The sequence below is a fragment of the Rhinolophus sinicus genome, linkage group LG03 (genome assembly GCF_036562045.2).
Source record: "Rhinolophus sinicus isolate RSC01 linkage group LG03, ASM3656204v1, whole genome shotgun sequence".
In the NCBI taxonomy this organism is placed as follows: domain Eukaryota; kingdom Metazoa; phylum Chordata; class Mammalia; order Chiroptera; family Rhinolophidae; genus Rhinolophus; species Rhinolophus sinicus.
Window position 1 is genome coordinate 40,265,045 of NC_133753.1, and position 19,572 is coordinate 40,284,616.

The window sequence follows — 19,572 nt, forward strand, 5'->3', positions numbered from 1 at the left end:
AAGAAAGGAAAAGGAGGGGGGTAAAATATAAACCATAAAGAAATAGTAATTGGATAATGTCCCTGAATAATAGAATTATCCCCTCAGCCCATTTGGTTAGTTAGCAAATGAAAATGGAAAAAGATTCCCTTACTTTCTTCTCTGTTAATGACCAAATAGAGACTACTTGACCTCTGAGTGCAAGGACTCTGAGTTTTATGTGTTTGTAGAATAAAACAGCAGATTACCAACGTAGGACTTGATTTCCTTTTTCATGTAATATGTTCTTTTTTCTTTTTTTAAAAAAATTTTATTGGGGAAGGGGAACAGGATTTTATTAGGGAACAGTGTGTACTTCCAGGACCTTTTTCCAAGTCAAGTTGTTGTCTTTTCAATCTTAGTTGTGGAGGGCACAGCTCAGCTCCAGGTCCAGTTGCCGTTGCTAGTTGCAGGGGGCAGAGCCCACCATCCCTTGTGGGAGTCGAACCGGCAACCTTGTGGTTGAGAGTCCGCGTTCCAACCAACTGAGCCATCCGGGAGCTCAGCGGCAGCTCAGCTCAAGGTGCCGTGGTCAATTTTAGTTGCAGGGGGCGCTGCCCTCCATCCCTTGCAGGACTCCAGGAATTGAACTGGCAACCTTGTGGTTGAGAGCCCGCGCTCCAACCAACAACTGAGCCATGCGGGAGGCAGCTCAGCTCAAGGTCCAACAACTGAGCCATGCGGGAGGCAGCTCAGCTCAAGGTGTCGTGTTCAATGTTAGTTGCAGGGGGCAGAGCCCACCATCCCTTGTGGGACTCGAGGAATTGAACTGGCAACCTTGTGGTTGAGAGCCCACTGGCCCATGTGGGAATCGAACCGGCAGCCTTCGGAGTTAGGAGCATGGAGCTCTAACTGCCTGAGTCACCGGGCCGGCCCTCATGTAATACGTTCTTTATCAGTAACAACTCTTAGTAATTCGATGTCAGATAAATGGACTTTTGGAGGTTCAGGGGGCTTAATGTAGAAGTGAGTAGTATAGGTAACTATAGTGTTTCGTGTCTGTGTTGAAGCCCAAACTATAAATTTGTAAACTAGGAAAATATTGTAATACTTTGTTCATTTAGTCCTCTAACCTTTCACATGGACATCTCTTAGTCCAAAACCATGAAGAATATTTTATATTCAGTCACAAGGGGGCAGCAAATGTCAAGTTTTTATACTTAAGTAATATCTGTAGCTAACAGAATCTGGTTTTGTTTTTTTTTCCTTTGAATTAGGAACCCCATTTGAAATTACTGCGTTGATAAAGTATGTGGGATATATACTACAAGCATCTTAGAATATTAGACTATTCCAGTTGAAAACATGCTTAAATACTGAAACCATTTTATAGGAAATAAAATAAAAATGTTAAATTGGTAACTTTAATATAGGTGGCCTTACAATGTTTAATGACATGTATCAATATACTTTTTTCAGTTATAAAGATAACATCTGAGTTTTCAACTTGGAATTCTGGGACAAAGAAATAATAACACTCTTAGCAGAGGATGCTTATTGAAGGGAAAGAACTACATTTGTAATAGTACACTATTTCATACTTGGGTAGCAGTATATAATATGATACTCTGAACTATGTGTTAGTTCATAGTTTCTAGTGATACTATGAGCAAGTATCACTGGATATTTATTGACTAAATAAAATAAAAGATTAAGAGAACTTTGTAGAGAAGTCACATAGATCTAATTTTAGAAGGAATAAGAATTTCTTGTTTATATGCTCATACAGTATTTGGGTATTAATATACTTTAGTATAAAAATTTTTAATTTGTTCATGAAGAAATATCAGGGTACATTCCACAATTTTTTATTGGATACATACTATGTAATCAACATTGTGATAGGCAGCAGGAATATAGTGGCGAATTAGACAGACTATACATTCTGCCTGTGTTATCAAACAGATCACTAATACTAAATCTAGTGATAAGTTACTGCATCTAGGCATAATCTAGAATTATTTATAATGTAAAAATGAATTTTCAACGTTAAAAACTTGGTGACAAAATATTAAAATGTTGCATTTCATAATTTAAATCATATAATTAGATTACATCCTAAATTAACATATATCCTAAATTGATATACAAAGATTCCTTCTTTGATCTAATGTATTAAAGTTTCCTCTTATTAGAATTTATCCCATCATTTCTCAGCTTAATTGTGTGGTGCTTATTTTATTTGGTTTTTGATCTCTTTCCACCTATTGATATACATAGTTTGGAGAACTTTACTTATATTATTATAGAACAAGTAGGAATTTCTCTTTGGGATCCACTATGTGTTTTCTTAGGCTGAAAAGAAATTATAATATTTACTCAGGATGGATACCCCTAGTCCTGAATGAGTTTCATGTGTGTCATTTATTCACACACATATTTAAGGTGTTTCATGTACAAGGACTGCTCTAGACACTGAAAAATCAGTGATGAATAAAACAGACACAGTCCCTACTCTCAAGAAGCTTTCGTGGTAGAAACAGACATTAATCAGATAACCACATGAATGAGTATATAATTACATAATGAGTTCTGTAAGAGCAAAGGAACCTATTGTAGATCAGGTTGGCTAAGGAGGCTTTTTTGAAGTAGTCACTCGTGCGGAGAGCTGAAGGGATGAGAAAGACCAAGCTCTGCAAAGGTTGGTTGGTGGGAGTGGGCTGGTAACAAAACAGATTTCAGTTTTGAAATGATATCTCTACCTTCAGTGTGGAGTCATATTGAATTCAGGGAGATGAATTAGAAGCCTGTCATAGTTATCCAGGGGAACTAATGACTGGCGTAGTGGCAGTAAAGAGAAACGGACAGATAAAACAGATATTTAAAATGTGGGTGGTAAAATTGAAAGGATATGCTGATTGATTTGATTAGACATGGGGGAACTTAGGAATGGGGAGGCATGAAAGATAATACTTTGTTTTCTGAGTTGTACAGTGTATTTAGGAAGGAAACCATAATTCGGTTTTAGACATACTGAGTTTGAGGATGTTTGCATTCAAAGGGAAATAGAGAGGGCAATAAGGATACATGGGTCTGGAACTTTCGGGAGGAGCCTGGGCCAAAGATAGAAATTTAGGATTCATTAGATTGTTGAAGGTTTTGGAGATTGCCTAGCAACTGGGAGTGTAGAGCAAGTAGAGGAGGGAGCATAAACTGAGCCTTGAGGAGCAGCAAGAGAGGTGGGGAAAAAGCCACTGGTGAAGGTGTTGCAAAAATCAAGGGACGAGAGTTTTCAGCAGCGATGTTTCATGCTGCTGGGATGTTAAAATAAGAATGGGATATAACAATATTGACAATTCTCCGCAACTGAGTTTTCTACATTAATATTTATAAAATGTTCACTTTCCTTCTATTTAGGCACATCCACTATGCTGCTGGCTAGAATAAACTGTGCAGATTGGTCTGATGTATGTACTAAGCAAAATGTTACTGAATTTCCTGTTGTAAAGATGTACAAAGAAGGAGAGAACCCAGTATCTTATGCTGGCATGTTAGGAACAGAAGATCTCCTAAGATTTATCCAGCTGTAAGTATTCAGCTTCCCCCTAACGTTTTTAAACTTTTGGGTCTCTAAAACTTTTAATTATAGATGTTGTTGACACACTTTGAGAATAATAGAATTGAGATCACAAGATAAGCATTGATGAGGAGAGCTTACTCACATTCCATCACTTTTGGGGAGATAGAATAGGTGTGATTTTTTGTTTTGTTTTGTTTAGAATAGTCTGCCTTTATTTTGTCAGATGTTTATCCTGAGAAATATTTGCTAAGTTCAGTATGTTTTATTTTTTTACAAGTTGAAAAATACCTTTAAAAATTAATTTTGAATATAGTTGTATATTCATCTAGCAGCAGGATTTCCTGTCCAGTGAATATAACATCTGTTCAAGAAGCAGAAGAATATTTAAGTGGGGAATTATATAAAGACCTCATCTCCTATTCTAGTGTGTCGGTACTGGGACTTTTTAGTCCAACCATGACAACAGGTAAGCAGAATTGAACTTTTAAATTATGCAATACATAGGTAAAAACTTGCTAGTTGTTTTGGTTTTTTTCGAAAGAATTACTGTCTTTTTAAATTACACAGAATTCAAATGATAGAGGATTTTGAAAATACAGAGAAATTTGAAGAAAAAATAAAAATCTATAATTATTTAGAGTTGTTAAATTTTGATGTAATTCCTTCCCTCTTTTTCTGTGTACCCATGTATTACATATTTACTCGTATATGTATTTTAACGTACTTGGGTTAGTACTGTGTATCTAGGTTAGTTTCTTGCTGTTTTTGTTTAGCTTTGCCTGGGTGCATTTTGTTCCATGTGAGTAGTAATATTCTTCAGAAATACTATGGCTGTATAATATTTGATAGGATGAGTATACTGTAATTTATTTAACTATTTACCAACAATATTTATTGTTTTCTTTTTGTCTTTTTGCTCTCTGTAATGAAGATTTTAGACTAATGGATATAGATTCCCAGTACGGGAATAACTTTGTCTTCTATAAAATATTTGCTATATGTGTTATTCTTTTTTATTCAAATGGGGTTTTAGTACTTCTCTAATGAATTACTATGAGATTTTTATATATTATGGATATTAAGCTTTTGTCATTTCATTGTAATTCTTTTCCCCAAGTTTGTTGTTTGCGTTTTAGCTGTGTTTAACAATAATTTTATATGTAGCAGTTTAAAATTTGTTTTCAAATTTATTGATTTTGAGATTTCTTTCCTTGCTTTTAGCTGTAGAAAATTTCTTGATCATTATAAATTAATATTCACCTGTATTCTTGATTTATTTGTATTTTATTATTCTAATTTATATTGTCTTTTTTGCTTTGAATATTTTTCCTTTTTAAAAAATTGTGATAAAATACACATAACAGAGTTTACCATCTTAACCATTTTTATGTGTATAGGTAATTAGTGCTAAGTATTTACATTGTTGTGCAGCTAACTTCCAGAACTTTTTTATCTTGCAAAACAGAAACTAGGGAAACTGCATTTTTCCCTAGCCCCTGGCAACTACTATTCTACTTTCTGTCTATAAATTTGACTACTCAAGATACCTCATATAAATAGAATCATACAGTATTTATCTTTTTCTGACTGGCTTACATCATGTAGCGTAATGTCCTCAAGGTTCATCAGTGTTGTAGCATGTGTCAGTATTTCCTTCCTTTTAAAGGCCAAATAATATTCCATTGTATACATACAACCCATTTTATTTATCCGTTCATCTGTTGATGGACACTTGGGTTGTTTCTACCTCTTCGCTATTACGAATAATGCTACTGTGAACATTGGTGTACAAATATTTCTTCAGGACCCTGCTTTCAATTCTTCTGGATATATACCCAGAAGTGGAATTGCTGGGTCATCTGGTAATTCTATTTTTAATTTTTTCAGGAACCACCATACTGTTTTCCATAGTAGCCGCAACCATTTTACATTCCAACCAACAGTATCCATGTTCTCACCAACACTTATTATTTTTCGGTTTTTTGATAGTAGCCATCCTAATGGGTGTGAGGTGATGAGTCATTGTGGTTTTGATATGCATTTTCCTAACTGTGTGATGATTAGTGATGTTGAGCATCTTTTTATGTGCTTGTTGGTCATTTGTATATCTGTTTTGGAGAAATATCTATTCAGGTCCTATGCCCAGTTTTTAATCAGGTTGTTGTTTTTGAGTTGCAGGAGTTCTTTATATATCCTGGATATTAACCCCTTATAATATATATGATTTGCAAATATTTTCTCCCATTCACAATCACTCTGTTGATTGTGTCCTTTGATTTTTCTTTTTCAAAAGTCTTCAACTATTTAGTTATCATCATGCATGGTGTGATGTTAGGGGCCAGCTTTATTTTTGTCTAAATAGTTAACAATTGTCCTTTTTTTTTTTGGTTCCACCATCCCTTTTTGGGATCCACCATTATCATATTAAATGCACATCTATGTGTGTATGAGGTCGGACAATTAAGTTTGCAAACTCATCCTAGAAAAAGTGCTACATACCATGTTTCCCTGAAAATAAGGACTATCAGCTCTAATGCGTCTTTTGGAGCAAAAATTAATGTAAGACCTGGTATTATATTATATTATATTATATTATATTATATTATATTATATTATATTTATTATATTATATTTATTATATTATATTATATTATATTATATTATATTATATTATATTATATTATATTATATTATATTATATTATATTATATTATACCTGGTCTTATAGTAAAATAAGACCGGGTCTTATATTAATTTTTGCTCCAAAAGACGCATTAGAGCTGATGGTCTGGCTAGGTCTTATTTTCGGGGAAACACGGTAAGAGACCAATAGAAGGAACAGTGTACTTGATTATATTTCTACACAAATGATAAAATTTACATGTAGTTATATCTCAAAAAAAGTCAAAAGTGTAATGTTAAATTATATGTGAGTAGTTCTGGTGTGCGAGAATGATGTAATCTTGACATGATACTTTTTAATGTTCCTAGCCATTTCAATCAGGTATTAATTCCTCTTATTTTTCGTTGTTGATATTTTTTGTCGACATTCATATGATAGTTGCTGGACTTTCAGATCTATTGAATGAGAAAATGTAGAACAATAAAAATAGAAATGAATTATGAATTCGTTAACATTTTTATGTACATTTGTATTTTACTCATAAAAGCTAACTACTAACATTAACTGAGCTCTAATTTGTATCAGATATTGATTTGTTGTTTATAGAGATGCTAATGGTTTGAAGAGTAATATAATGTGAATTCTATGAGGGCTGCAATTTTTCTTTTGTCCACTGGTGTATCTGCCAGGTCCCTCTACTGGAAAGTAACTATTTTTTCTTTTGTAATTAATAAATATCTTATGGGGTTATCATTTTAAAACTCTGTACATGTCCCGTTTCTCATTATCCTTTTACACTTCAGTTTTAAAATTAATTGCCTGAAAAAGTTATTACTATGTTGGTTGCCAAGTAGAAAATTTCTAATTCCATTACACTTCCTATATTTATTAGCTGTAAGAGCTTTCCCTTCTTATTTGTTTATCAGTGTGGAAGCCTGAGTTCTTATTTTATTCAGTAGGTTATTGCCAGTTACTATCATTAGTTTGCTCAAATTTGGTCAGTGGGAGTCCCTTCAATATGGCTTCTATGTCTTTTGACATGTCTCCACAATTCTTTGAATATGTCCTCTTGGCACAAGATGTTCCCAGCCCCATTCCTGGAATCAGCTGTTTCTCCAAGGAGTCCAGATTCCTTTTAGTGGGACATTGAATTTAGAAACCAAGATCTATAGGTTTAGAAGTGCTTTTGGTTACTGGAGTATTATTATTTCTCAACCCTTGCTGACAGAGTTAAAAAATAGGTGTATGTGTGTGTGTGCGCGCGTGCATATGTGTGTAAATATAACTTTAGTAAAATGTGATAGTGGAAAAAAGCAATATTGCTAAATTAATGTATTCATTTTATGCAATTAAAATGTTTTTTGTTAAATAAGTAAATATTGTAGGTCACCATGAATATTACATCCCAAATATATTTATAGTGGTTACAATTTTTTATTTAGATAACTGATTATGTCTTTATATTTGCGGTTGCCCTATATTCTGACATATACGCAGTTTTCACCAAGGAAGAGAATATGCTTGATTTTGAACAGTCAGAGGAAAATTTATACTTTGATTTAGTGGAAATGGTTATGCATCTGAGATCTACAATCTTAAATGCTCCTATCCCACAAGTAACAGGATTTATGAACAAGTGGATTCATGAAGAGACTCTCAAGAAACATTCATGAGTAGAGAGGCTCTGTATGCTGAAATTATATGGAAATAATAGTGTAACTTTCCAGTGTTACTTTTCAAAAAAGAAAAGAAGTTGAAACAGATTCCATTATGTGATTGTTTTAGATAATGATCATCAGTTATCGACCAGAATTTAGTCCTCTTTTCTGTTGGAAATGAAAGTATAGGCACTCAGTCCTTTCTAGTTGCTTAGTTTTCTTTTGAATCTTTTCTACTTTGGTGCATCACAGGCTAAAGACAATAGTTTCATGGGTTACTAGTCTTGATGCTCACATCCTGAATATGGTGCTGTATGCTAAGGTGCAGATCTTTTGGGTTCAGCATGCTCAAACTGCTAGGTGCTTTATGACTCAAACCTTCCATCATTGTTTTTGTATTTGAACTACTATGAACCTTTTGTGCAGCAAGCTGAGCCATTATTTGGCCTTCACTTGGCGAGAATACATCATTTATACAAGTCCACCCCTGCTCTTTTCTCATTAACTTACAACTGTTTAATTCAGACTTGCTTTTTGGTTATATGATCATCATTAACATGATCCAGAATGTGCTATTATTTATGAAAATGTATTCAGAAATTTGTAGAAGTAATAGTTTTAATTTCAAATATCTGTATCCTACCAAATGAGAAAAGACGGATACACAAGTTAAGCAAAGTTCAAAAGTAACAAAAACACATTACAGAAAATACAGGAAGTAAAAAAAGACACAAATCTCTTGCAGTTGCAGAACCTTAACACAGACACTGTTAGAGGACTAGAATTCCTAGTCTTCTATTTCTGTCTATGCATATAGGTACTTTTAGATGTGATTATAATGTGGATATCATTCCACATACCTGCTTCTTTTTCTAGGCTACATATAGGACAGTTGTCTCCATTTACCTTGCCTTAAGGTAAGGAAGCAAATATTTATTCAGTAACTGTATGACTAACGTGCTATAAATCTTATAAATTACATTTAGAATACGTTTGTTTAGGGAACCATAGTTGCAGTGTATCAGTTTATATTTCTGTAGTAATCAAATGTCACTAAAAGAACACAGATTTATTGTAGACCCAGTAAGTTATATAAGGTCTGCACTTAAATATTTATCTTTATAATTAATTAATAACAAAGCACTATCATTAATAAATCTGTTCATTGAATAGCACACATAATTTTAAAGATTTCATATTTTTGTCTTGTCTATGTATTGATAGCCAAAGAAGATTTCACTGAAGCAGGAAAGTACCTAAAAGGATGTGTTATCACTGGAATTTATTCTGAAGAAGATGTTTCGATATTGTAAGTTTATTGGTCTTCTAATTTTAGGAAGGAAGAAGTTTGCAAAATAATATATTGGTTATCTTTACACAGTTGATGAAGATGATAGGGTAGCAATATAACTAAATTTTAAATTTCCTTCTAGGAAAATCTGCGAAGTACCACTTGGTTATTTAGAATTTTTAGATATTGTTTTACTTTAATCTAGAGCCCCCATATTACTTCATCTTCCTATAGAAATTTACCTCTTTGTATTCTGTTACCTGCAATTCTTATTCTTTGGAGTTGTCATATTTTGGGGGGGAATTTTACTTCTTGAGTGTCAGGGTTTTGATTTGCCACCAAGATATATATAAAAATCAAAGTTTTCCCATTTTTCCAGATTTCTCCCAGAGTTTTCGTTGATGCAACTACACCTGATAGTTCTACCTAATTTTAAGTTACTGCTAACATACACTTAATCAGTGCATTTTTAGCCATTTAAGTTGCTTTATTTGTAGAATTTGGGGTTCCTGTGAACTACCAAATATTTTATGAAGGACTGAACTGAATGAAGGACTGAACTGAAAATTTGGGACATTATGATTAATACTCACTGCATTCTACATTAATGGCTCATTTTTAGGTGCAAGTGGAGTCAAGTTCATTAGTTTGTCTTTCTTACCTTTTGACTATAATATTCCTAATTGTAATTTCTGAGCTCAAATCTTTCAGCCTGAACACTGGTGACATATGCTTTTGATGATCAAATTCCTGTTCTATCCATGAAATCAATAATTTTTTAAAAAGTAGAATACCGAACTCCAGATTTTTAGGAAATATGAGACCCATTTACCTGACACATGGAGAGTCACCCACTCTTCTCTGCTGTCACTGTTCATGTAACTATGGCCCAAACAGCTAGACCAGGGTGTGTTTTGTTTATAACCAATTGGTCAACTAAGCAGGTCCTGCAGCTAATCGGAAGATTGGTCTCTCTATTAATGCTTATAATACTATATAATATCTACACTTTGTTCTAGCATGAATTAAATTTTTATATGCTATAAATGTGACTACTTCGCTGGCAGTTTCACACAGAGTTAGTGATCTTCTTTTAGGTTTAGTTAGCACAAATAGTGGTGGGAGGGAGCAGAGTTGGGCTCTGTTTTAGTGGAAAGAGCAGACTTTGTATCTGGAGTACCTCAGTTTGAATTCTTTCTCTTCCATTTATCATTCTGAGTCCTGGTTTCCTCATCTGTGAAAAAGGGGTGATAGTGGCTACTTTATAAAGCTATTCTGAGGGCTAAATGAAAACTTAACTGAAAGCAACCTATGTAGTCTCTGCAAATAGTAGACTTCTTATAAGTGCCGATCTTGCTCAGCAGTATGGTGAGCAGTTCAGAAAGACAGAGAACCATTCAGTATGTTTCTAATCTTATTTAGACAAGTTCTTGATAAGTAAAATGTCTAGAAAAATAAATATGGCTAGATTATTATCTGTTGCTTTCTTTTAACCTAGGTTGTCAAGGCTCCAGAAGATAAATTTGTCTGTAAATTGAGTTCATTTTTTTCTTGGTTATAGGGCTTCCCATTTGCTGCCTCCCACTGTGACTTCTTGGCCTCATTGTTCATGTTTTTGATGACTTGCTATATATTGGTTGAAAATTTAATACTATATTTCTCCATAGGTCAAATAAATACACTGCAACTCTTCCAGCCCTGCTGTTAGCCAGACACAAAGAAGACAAAGTAGAGAGCCTTCCATTAGCAAACACCCATGCGCAAGACATAGTTCAAATAATAACAAATTCATTACTGGAAACATTTGTGAGTATATTTTACAATAAGGATATTATTTGAAATAAGAATATCTATATCAGTTAAAGGTCGTTTATTTTAATAGGTGATCGATCTTCCAGCTTTTGTTGGCATAGGGCATGATGTTTGAGAGCTGAGGAATCATTGGGTTGCTCTGTTTTATTGTTCACGCATTGTGCAGACAGCTTCTCTAATCCACTGCCAAAAGTTTACATGTCTTTGGATTATTTTTATTACTGAGACTAGTGTGGCTGATGGCCAGTTGAAGGTCTTAATCTAGGTTGAAAGTCAGCGTAAAACACATGGCTTCCAGAGAGTCAGACTGCTCGGCTTTAAAACCTTGTGTGATTCCTCACTGGACTTAGGGTAACTTCTCTGTGGTCCGTTTCCACTTGTGTAAAATGTAGGTGATAGTGGCACCTGCTGCAGAGAGTTATTGTAAGGACTGAGTGAATTATGTGTACAGTGCTTGTGTTCAGAGTTTGGCTCTGGAAACATTCAACAAACGTTAGCTGCTATTTTATTATTTATACAGTTTTAGAACAAAATACTGACTTATCAAATGTCTTTTTCAGTGCTTACTTTGTATAACAGTGGATTCAGGGCACACAGGATGTAATCTGCCTTTCTTGATTTCAGTTGCTTTGCATTTATATTAAACATAACTAGATTATTATAAATGTATGCTTTTTTACATTTATAAAGTGACGTAAGGAGCACTGTTATCAGCTATAAATACTAAACAAATATCCTCGTTTTTATGTTGTCATGATGATCTAAATCACATTACATTTTAGTCTCAAATAAATGACTGTATCTTAATTAAGTCTTTTGTACCTTGGTTCTGTTCCCTCACCACCACCCCCACCAATTAAAGTCACAGGTTATAATTAATGAAATCATTAGTATTTTCAGGATGTAGTTTTCTAAATTATTTACGAAAGTAACAGTTTTGTCTTTAACAACATTTTATTAAATGACTGTTTGGCATATACATAATGTAATATTTTTGGAATTATTATAAGCCTTTAGCTATTTTTTTTCCAGATAACACAGAAAATTATGAAGAAGAAAATTAGAATCAACCATAACCTCTTTAATCAAGTTTAAATTTGGGGGTATATTTTCCCAAACTTTAAAAAAGTCTGTGTGTGTATATATGTATTTGTCTTTCTATATGAAGAGATATTTTCATCAAGAAATGATAGGCATATTGATTTTTTCATATCTGCATAATATTCTGTTGTACTAAAAAACACTATTTAATCAGATTTCTGTTGATAAATATTTAAGTTGTCTTTAGTTCGTTTTGTTTTACTCAGGAACCACCCTTGTTGATAATCTTCAGGTGTTTCCATGATTATATACCTGTGATAAATTCATAGAATTTGAATTGCTATTCCAAAGGGTAGGCATATTTTTAAGGCTTCTGATACTTATTCCTGTTTTGCCTGACAGAAGATTTGTATTATTTTACTCTTTTTTGCCTAAAAATTGGTATGTCATTTTTTTTCTTTAAGATTATATTCTTTAAGGCTGAGAAACTTTGGGCAAACTTAACTTTCAAAATCTGTTTATAGTTTAGGCAAACATGGTGAGCATTGTGTCAGTGTTCCAGTTAACAATGTTTTGGTTTCAGTATTCAACTAAATACTGAACAGTTATAATAAACATTATTTTGCTTTTAGTTCATGACCTTTCTGTAAATTCTAAAACCCTCAAGTGGTTATTAAATTTCTTAAAGCTGCTCTGTGTCAAAGGTTTAAGTGTAGAGCACGTAGTGACAGCAGTAGCCATCTAGTAGCAAACTCATCTCCTGGCCTGCACTTAGGTTCCTTCATCCCGGCAGGAAAGAGGAGTGGATGACCAGATGGTAAACGTTTTTTATATGGCTTCAGATTTTTGTTTTAATGAACCTGATGACAAATTAATTCAGGTAAATAATACCCAAATCTGAAATAATGATAATTCACTACATAAGCAATGGTATATCCAAGGCTGTCATACTTTGAACTATTTATTAGGAAATATGCTTAGTAATTGTCTCAGATACATTGAGTTCGTTTTTTTATGCTTTTATTATGAATAAGAGTACCAGATCCTACACTAGTATAGCCTCTTATACACTCAAGTAGCCAAAGGTCACCTTCCAGTTACCACATTTGGTAACATTTTCTGTATCTCCTTAGCTTCTCAGTAGCAATCAAAACTGTTAACTATGCCATTCCTTCTTAAAAATCTCTTTTCCTCTGGTTTTTGCAGCTTGGTCCCTTCCAGATACTCCTTCAACCCTCAGACACTCTAGAGTTACACCCTCAAACCTTTTTTTTTTTTGCATGTTCTTTCTTTGGGAAATTTTATCCATACCTATGAATTCTACCATCATTATATACCAGCTGATGATTCCTAAATCTGAGTTTCTGATCTTAACTTTCCTTCTGAACTCACAGAACTCTGTCTTTCCTTCCTGATAGACAGAAACTATAGGAAGGAAGAGCAGAGCCCATCTCTGGTCTGTCATTCCACAAATTCATATTCCAGTTGGTTATCCTTCTAACATAGGCCTTACCATGTTAGTCATTGGATACAAAAATCTCAGTATTCCCAGGAACAAGAAAATCTGTGAAGTCATTTTTCCATCTGGTTTGACAGTTACATTTGCCTCTTCATGCCTAAGTCTGACATATTTCACTTTCACCGTTCCCCAGATATTATACATGCCTTTCCACCTCTCTGCCTATCCTCATGGTGTTCCGTATATCTGGAATCCCTGCTCTAGCACACATCTCAGTCTGTCAAGATCTTATTCCTTATCCAAGGTCCAGATCAAATATCACTTCTTAAAATCATTCATGAGCTCCCCAACCTTGTTTTTAGCTTAATTTTGAGCCACTAGGTTTCCTTATTGTCATACATTAACATTTTTATTGGTTCATAGCAGTTTGTATACCTGTCTCCTCCACTAAAGTATGAACTCTTTGAAAGCAGGGTAAATATCTTGATTCTTTTTGATTCAATACCCAGCATAACATCTTGAACTTTGTAGTTCTCAATAAATGTTTGAATTGAGCCGTGGTAAGGAGATGTACTGGCTTGATAAGATCTGTCAGTTTTAGGAAGGGCATATAACTCACGTAGAAGATTAAAGATGATACTTAACAAAAGAAGACAACATAGGGGAATTTGCAGAAGGAGTCTAAGATTTAACTCATGAAAGAGGGAGGTGTGAGATTTGGAAAGAATGTGAAGAAAATAAGAATTGGCAGAGTAAAGTGGCTTTGAAAACTAAATAGGGAAAAGTAGGTGGCAGATTTTTTTTTTTTAAAGATTTTTTTTTTTTTTTAATTGGGGAAGGGGTACAGGACTTTATTGGGAACAGCGTGTCTTCCAGGACTTTTTTCCAAGTCAAGTTGTTGTCCTTTCAATCTTAGTTATGGAGGGTGCCGTTCAGCTTCAAGTTGTTGTCCTTTCAGTCTTAGTTGTGGAGGGCGCAGCTCAGCTCAAGGTGCCGTGTTCAATCTTAGTTGCAGGGGGCGCTGCCCACCATCCCTTGCAGAACTCGAGGAATTGAACTGGCAACCTTGTGGTTGAGAGCCCATGCTCCAACCAACTGAGCCATCGGGGAAGCAGCTCAGCTCAAGATGCCGTGTTCAATTTTAGTTGCAGGGGGCAGAGTCCACCATCCCTTGCGGGACTCGAGGAATTGAACTGGCAACCTTGTGGTTGAGAGCCCATGCTCCAACCAACTGAGCCATCGGGGAAGCAGCTCAGCTCAAGATGCCGTGTTCAATTTTAGTTGCAGGGGGCAGAGTCCACCATCCCTTGCGGGACTCGAGGAATTGAACTGGCAACCTTGTGGTTGAGAGCCCACTGGCCCATGTGGGAATCGAACCGGCAGCCTTCGGAGTTAGAGCATGGAGCTCTAACTGCCTGAAACACCGGACCGGCCCAGATGGCAGATTTTGATATTTGAGGATATTGAACCAGTACTGTATTCAGAGGTGGTTGGTACCATGAAAAAAATAAAATTGTTAATTGGGATTTCTAGTGTGACCCATTGAAATGTGAAGCAATGAATGGGTGCCTAGGTGCTAGTTTCAACTCTTCCTCCTATTATCTTTGTGACTCTAGCAAGTCAGCTTCTCTTCATTGGTTTCCTCATCTGTCAGCTGGAGATTATTTATCTAATAGAGGATGATTTACTCTAGCTCATGGTTATATCCAAAGATGAAATAATAGATAGGGAACTAAAAATGAAAAATGGTAGAAGGCTTTAATATTTTAAGTCATAGCTTTTTTAATCCTAAATATATTAACATTGATGCTCTTTCCAATTCTTGTTAATAACACATTGTCTTTTACAAATATGTAAAAGTGGTTACTCTCTTTTAATAAAGAATAGAAGTGTAATTAGATTTCTTATTTTTAAATTTTAAACCCCAAGGAAGCCAGAGACTTTATTAGTTTTTGCACATTTTTTGATTATTTTAATTAGGCTAAAAATCCATAATACTGAAACAAAGATTTTATTTTTATTTTAAGTAGTCATAGATGTTAAAAGATTATATCTTTAAAGCTCAGCTTATATATATTTTTTCAAAAATTTTATGTTAGACAAAAAATGTATCAAGAATTTTGTTTGTCATGTGTATGATGGCTAATCTGGTCCAGATTTTAGCATAAGAGATTATTAGAAGTGTTACAGCCTTGTAAAATAGGGAGCACCTTTAAGTTAATTTATTTTCAAATTCTATTAGCAGTTTTATTTTGAAAATAACTAATTCATTATTAAGATAAATTGGGCTTAAAAAAACTCTTGAGATTTATAGTTATTAGTATAGCAATCTCACTTAAATAAAAATTTACATTTACAAACTAAAATTGCATGAGGGACTTGAAGATTATTTTCTATTTTATGGATCATCATTCCCCATATTGTTGGGTTTTTTGTTTTTGTTTTTCCACAGCCAGAAATCACTGTAGAAAATCTTCCCACTTATTTAAGGCTTCAGAAACCATTACTTGTTTTGTTCAGTGATGGCAGCATAAACCCTCAGTATAAAAAAGCAATGTTGACACTGATAAAAGAGAAACACTTGGATTCACTTACCCCTTGCTGGTTAAATCTGTAAGTATATGTTTATCTTTATAATGTAAAAGGTAAAGAAAGTATAATTATTACATTTTGATTAGGAAATGAAACTAACTCTACCTTTGGAGTTAATATTTTGGGACTAATGTATATAACATTAGGATATTTTTAGTAACTAAATTCCCTCAGGTGGTCTAAAATGATCTTGTTTTGATTGAATTCTGTTCTACAATATTTTTTCTGTATGGTATATTTTTCAGCTTCATTGACTTATAATTGACAAATAATTGTAAGATATTTAAAGTATACATTGTGAAAGGATTCCATCTAGTTAATTAACACTTCTATCACCTCACCTGTTTACACAATCATATATATATATAATACAATGGGATAAACACACACACACACACACACACACACACACCTATACACCTACACACCTTTATCCATTCATAATGCTGCAATGAATATGGGAGTGCAGATCTCTCTTTAATATCCTGTTATAATGTTTCTTGGATGTATACCCAGAAGTGGGATTGCTGGATCACATTGTAGCTCTTTTTTTAATTTTTTGAGGAACCTTTATACTGTTTTCCATAGTGGCTGCACCAATTAACATTCCTACCAGCAGTGCACAAGGGTTCTCTTTTTTAATTCGTGCTTGCCAATACTTCTTATCTTTTATCGTTTTGATGATAGCCATCTAACAGGTTTGAGGTGATAGCTCATCATCGTTTTGATTTGCACTTCCCTGATTATTAGTGGTGTATTGAGCATCTTTTCATGTACCTTTTGGCCATTTGTATGTCTGCCAAAATGTTTATTTAGTTCTTCTGCCCATTATTAAATTGGGTTGTTTGTTTTTTTTTGAGTTGTATGAGTTCTTCAGTTATTTTGGATTTTAACCCTTTATCAGATATGCTTTGCAAATTTTTTTTCCGTTCTGAAGGTTGACTTTTCATTTTGTTGCAGTTCCACTTGTTTATTTTTGCTTTTGTTGCCTTTGCTTTTGGTGTCATATGTAAATATTTTAAAGTAATTATTTTTCTGATTTTAAAAAACATTCCTGATTGAGGTCCATTGAGAAAATTTTTGCAAACAGGAAAATAAATATTGTGATATTTTGACATTTTTCTTCAGTTTCTTTTATTACACGTCTGTATTTTTGAAATGTAGCCTTAAAATGTTACACAAAGTTTTCAGTGCATTCACCAACAGTACTTCCTGGTATGTTTTCTAGATGTATGGATTGTGTTAAGTAACATAGTTCACATATATACACACTACCCATTCTTTAAATTCATCAGATGAAAGACATTTTAATTCATTTGAAACATTACCAGAAAGGGGCAGTGTACATTTTTGCTGTGAAGAGTTCATTAACAGTATAATCTGCTTGACATAGAAATTTTTCAGGTAATTATCTTTTTAGGGTTCTCAGAGTAAAATAGTATTTTCTGTAAGGGGGAATGTGCTGTATTAGGAAAACTAGATACGTTAAACTTATAATTTCCTTGTATGAACATAAGTTTTAAAATATTTTCACCGATAAATTAATCTCTTTTTCCTGAGCAAAGACAATTTTATTTGGGAAAGAAGTATTTATTATAAGTATCTTAATTTATACTTTGTAACCATTTTATTTTTGAATTGATATGTGATCAGATACTTGGCTAAACTTTGGAAGGAGCCTATCATGTTAAACTAAAATGGTCAAGCCTATTTTTCATTAAAGCTCTCATTGGCTGCCATTTTTCTCCCAGGAGAAGCACAGTGCCCCATGTTAAAAGAAACCTTTCAAGACTGATTACTAATAACATACTTGTAGACCTCATGGTTTTTAGGACATCTTTTCATAAAATACACTAAACTGGCATGGTACTGTATTTGAAGATTAATGTTCTACAAACTATTATTTTCATTATTTTGTTATAGAAAGAAATATTAATTAACATGTTCAATTGCTCCCTTTCATAGAAAGACTACTCCTGTGGGGAGAGGAGTCTTGCAGATGTATTTTGATGTTCTACCTCCCCTTCCTCTCCTTGTTGTGGTGAATCTGCATTCAGGTGGCCAAGTGTTTGCATTTCCTTCAGACCAGACTGTAACTGAACAAAACCTTTTATTGTGGCTCAAAAAAGTAGAAGCAGGTCTAGAAAGTCCTATCAGTAAGTTTTCTGTTTTGTTTACTGCACACAGTTCTGTATTTTGTTTCATAGGTTTTCAAACTTGAATTATAGCTAATGAATGCTAGAATGAGTTGAATTGTAATAGTTATAAGTATCTGAAATGTTAACATGCTGATAGCATTGACCGTGGGACAGCCTCCTCCTATGTGGTAGGTATTACTACTCATAGAAAATACGTATCATTGTATTAAATTTAATAATAGCTAGCATTTATTAAATGCTTACTGGATATCTAGTACAATGCTAAATGATTCACATGCATTTTCTTATTTAATTGTCACAAGAATCATATGAAAACTAGATACATTAAGCTTATTTTATACTTTTTGAAGAGTTACCTATAGGAGAGTTAAGTAACTAGTTACAAGTCATATAAATAACCAGTAAATGAGGAAACTTGGATTCCCACCTGGATCTTTTTTACTCCAGAGCCAAAATTTTGAACCACAAGAAAATAGATCTTGGCTTAGAATTTATGATGTTGGCTGATGGCATGCCATAGTTTCTACTTTGCTAAAACATATGTGAATTTATACTTGTGGTATAGATGCATATGTTAAATTATTACAAATATAGCAACAATAGGCCTGTGGCTGTAATTTAATTAACATTTAATAACCTAGATCATTAGTATATTGAGGAAATAGTGTGAAATTTCATGTAATGAAAAGTCTCCTAAGGTGCTATCCAAAGATTTCGTTATTCAATATCAGATAAACTATATTATAATAACATTTTGACACTGTTCCATGATAGAATCCTGAAATAAGGGATGTATGTGTGTATGTGAATATATATGTTTATATTTGCACATACAGTTCTGGTGTACAAACTCCAATTCAGTGTTAAATTGTCTTTCAGCCAGCGTGCATAGTGTGAATTTAATCATTGTGTATATTTGTTTATGTTTAATCAGATACTTGAATTTATTTTAAGTGTCATTGTAGCACACCTGTTCTTCCCAGGTGGTCTGCTTCATTTCTGTTAAGTTAGGCAGTTTAACTAAATGATGTTTAAGTAGCCTGTAGATGGTATTTTTATATTGAAATATAATTCACATACCATAAAATTCACCCTTTTAAAGCATACAATTTAGTGGTTTTTAGTATATTCACAAGACCGTGCAACCAATACTACTATTGAATTCTATAATAATTTCATCACCCCAAAAAAGAAACCCCATCCCCATTAGCAGTCATGCCCCATTCTCCTCTCCTTCCACCCCCTGGAAACTACTAATTTACTTTGTCTTTACGAATTTGCCTAATCTGGACATTTCTTATAAATGCAATCATTTACCATAGGTTTCAAAGGATCATCCATGTTATAGCATGAAAGCAGTAATACATTCCTTTTTATGAATGAATCATATTCCATTGCA

At 33.7% G+C, this 19,572-nt stretch overlaps 1 protein-coding gene across 5 annotated transcripts in view; it reads left to right on the forward strand.

Annotated features, from left to right (window-relative positions):
- Positions 1–19,572, forward strand: part of TXNDC16 (thioredoxin domain containing 16) — a 77,331-nt gene that overhangs the window by 51,635 nt on the left and 6,124 nt on the right. For 3 of the 5 annotated variants that reach the window (XM_019725700.2, XM_074327472.1, XM_019725698.2), the window contains exons 15-20: positions 3,376–3,544; positions 3,868–4,004; positions 9,044–9,128; positions 10,778–10,916; positions 15,875–16,035; positions 17,980–18,170. In XM_019725700.2, coding sequence (XP_019581259.2) covers positions 3,376–3,544; positions 3,868–4,004; positions 9,044–9,128; positions 10,778–10,916; positions 15,875–16,035; positions 17,980–18,170 — 882 coding nt within the window. The remainder of the gene's footprint in view (positions 1–3,375; positions 3,545–3,867; positions 4,005–9,043; positions 9,129–10,777; positions 10,917–15,874; positions 16,036–17,979; positions 18,171–19,572) is intronic. The other 2 variants (XM_019725701.2, XM_074327473.1) reach the window with 2 other exon arrangements.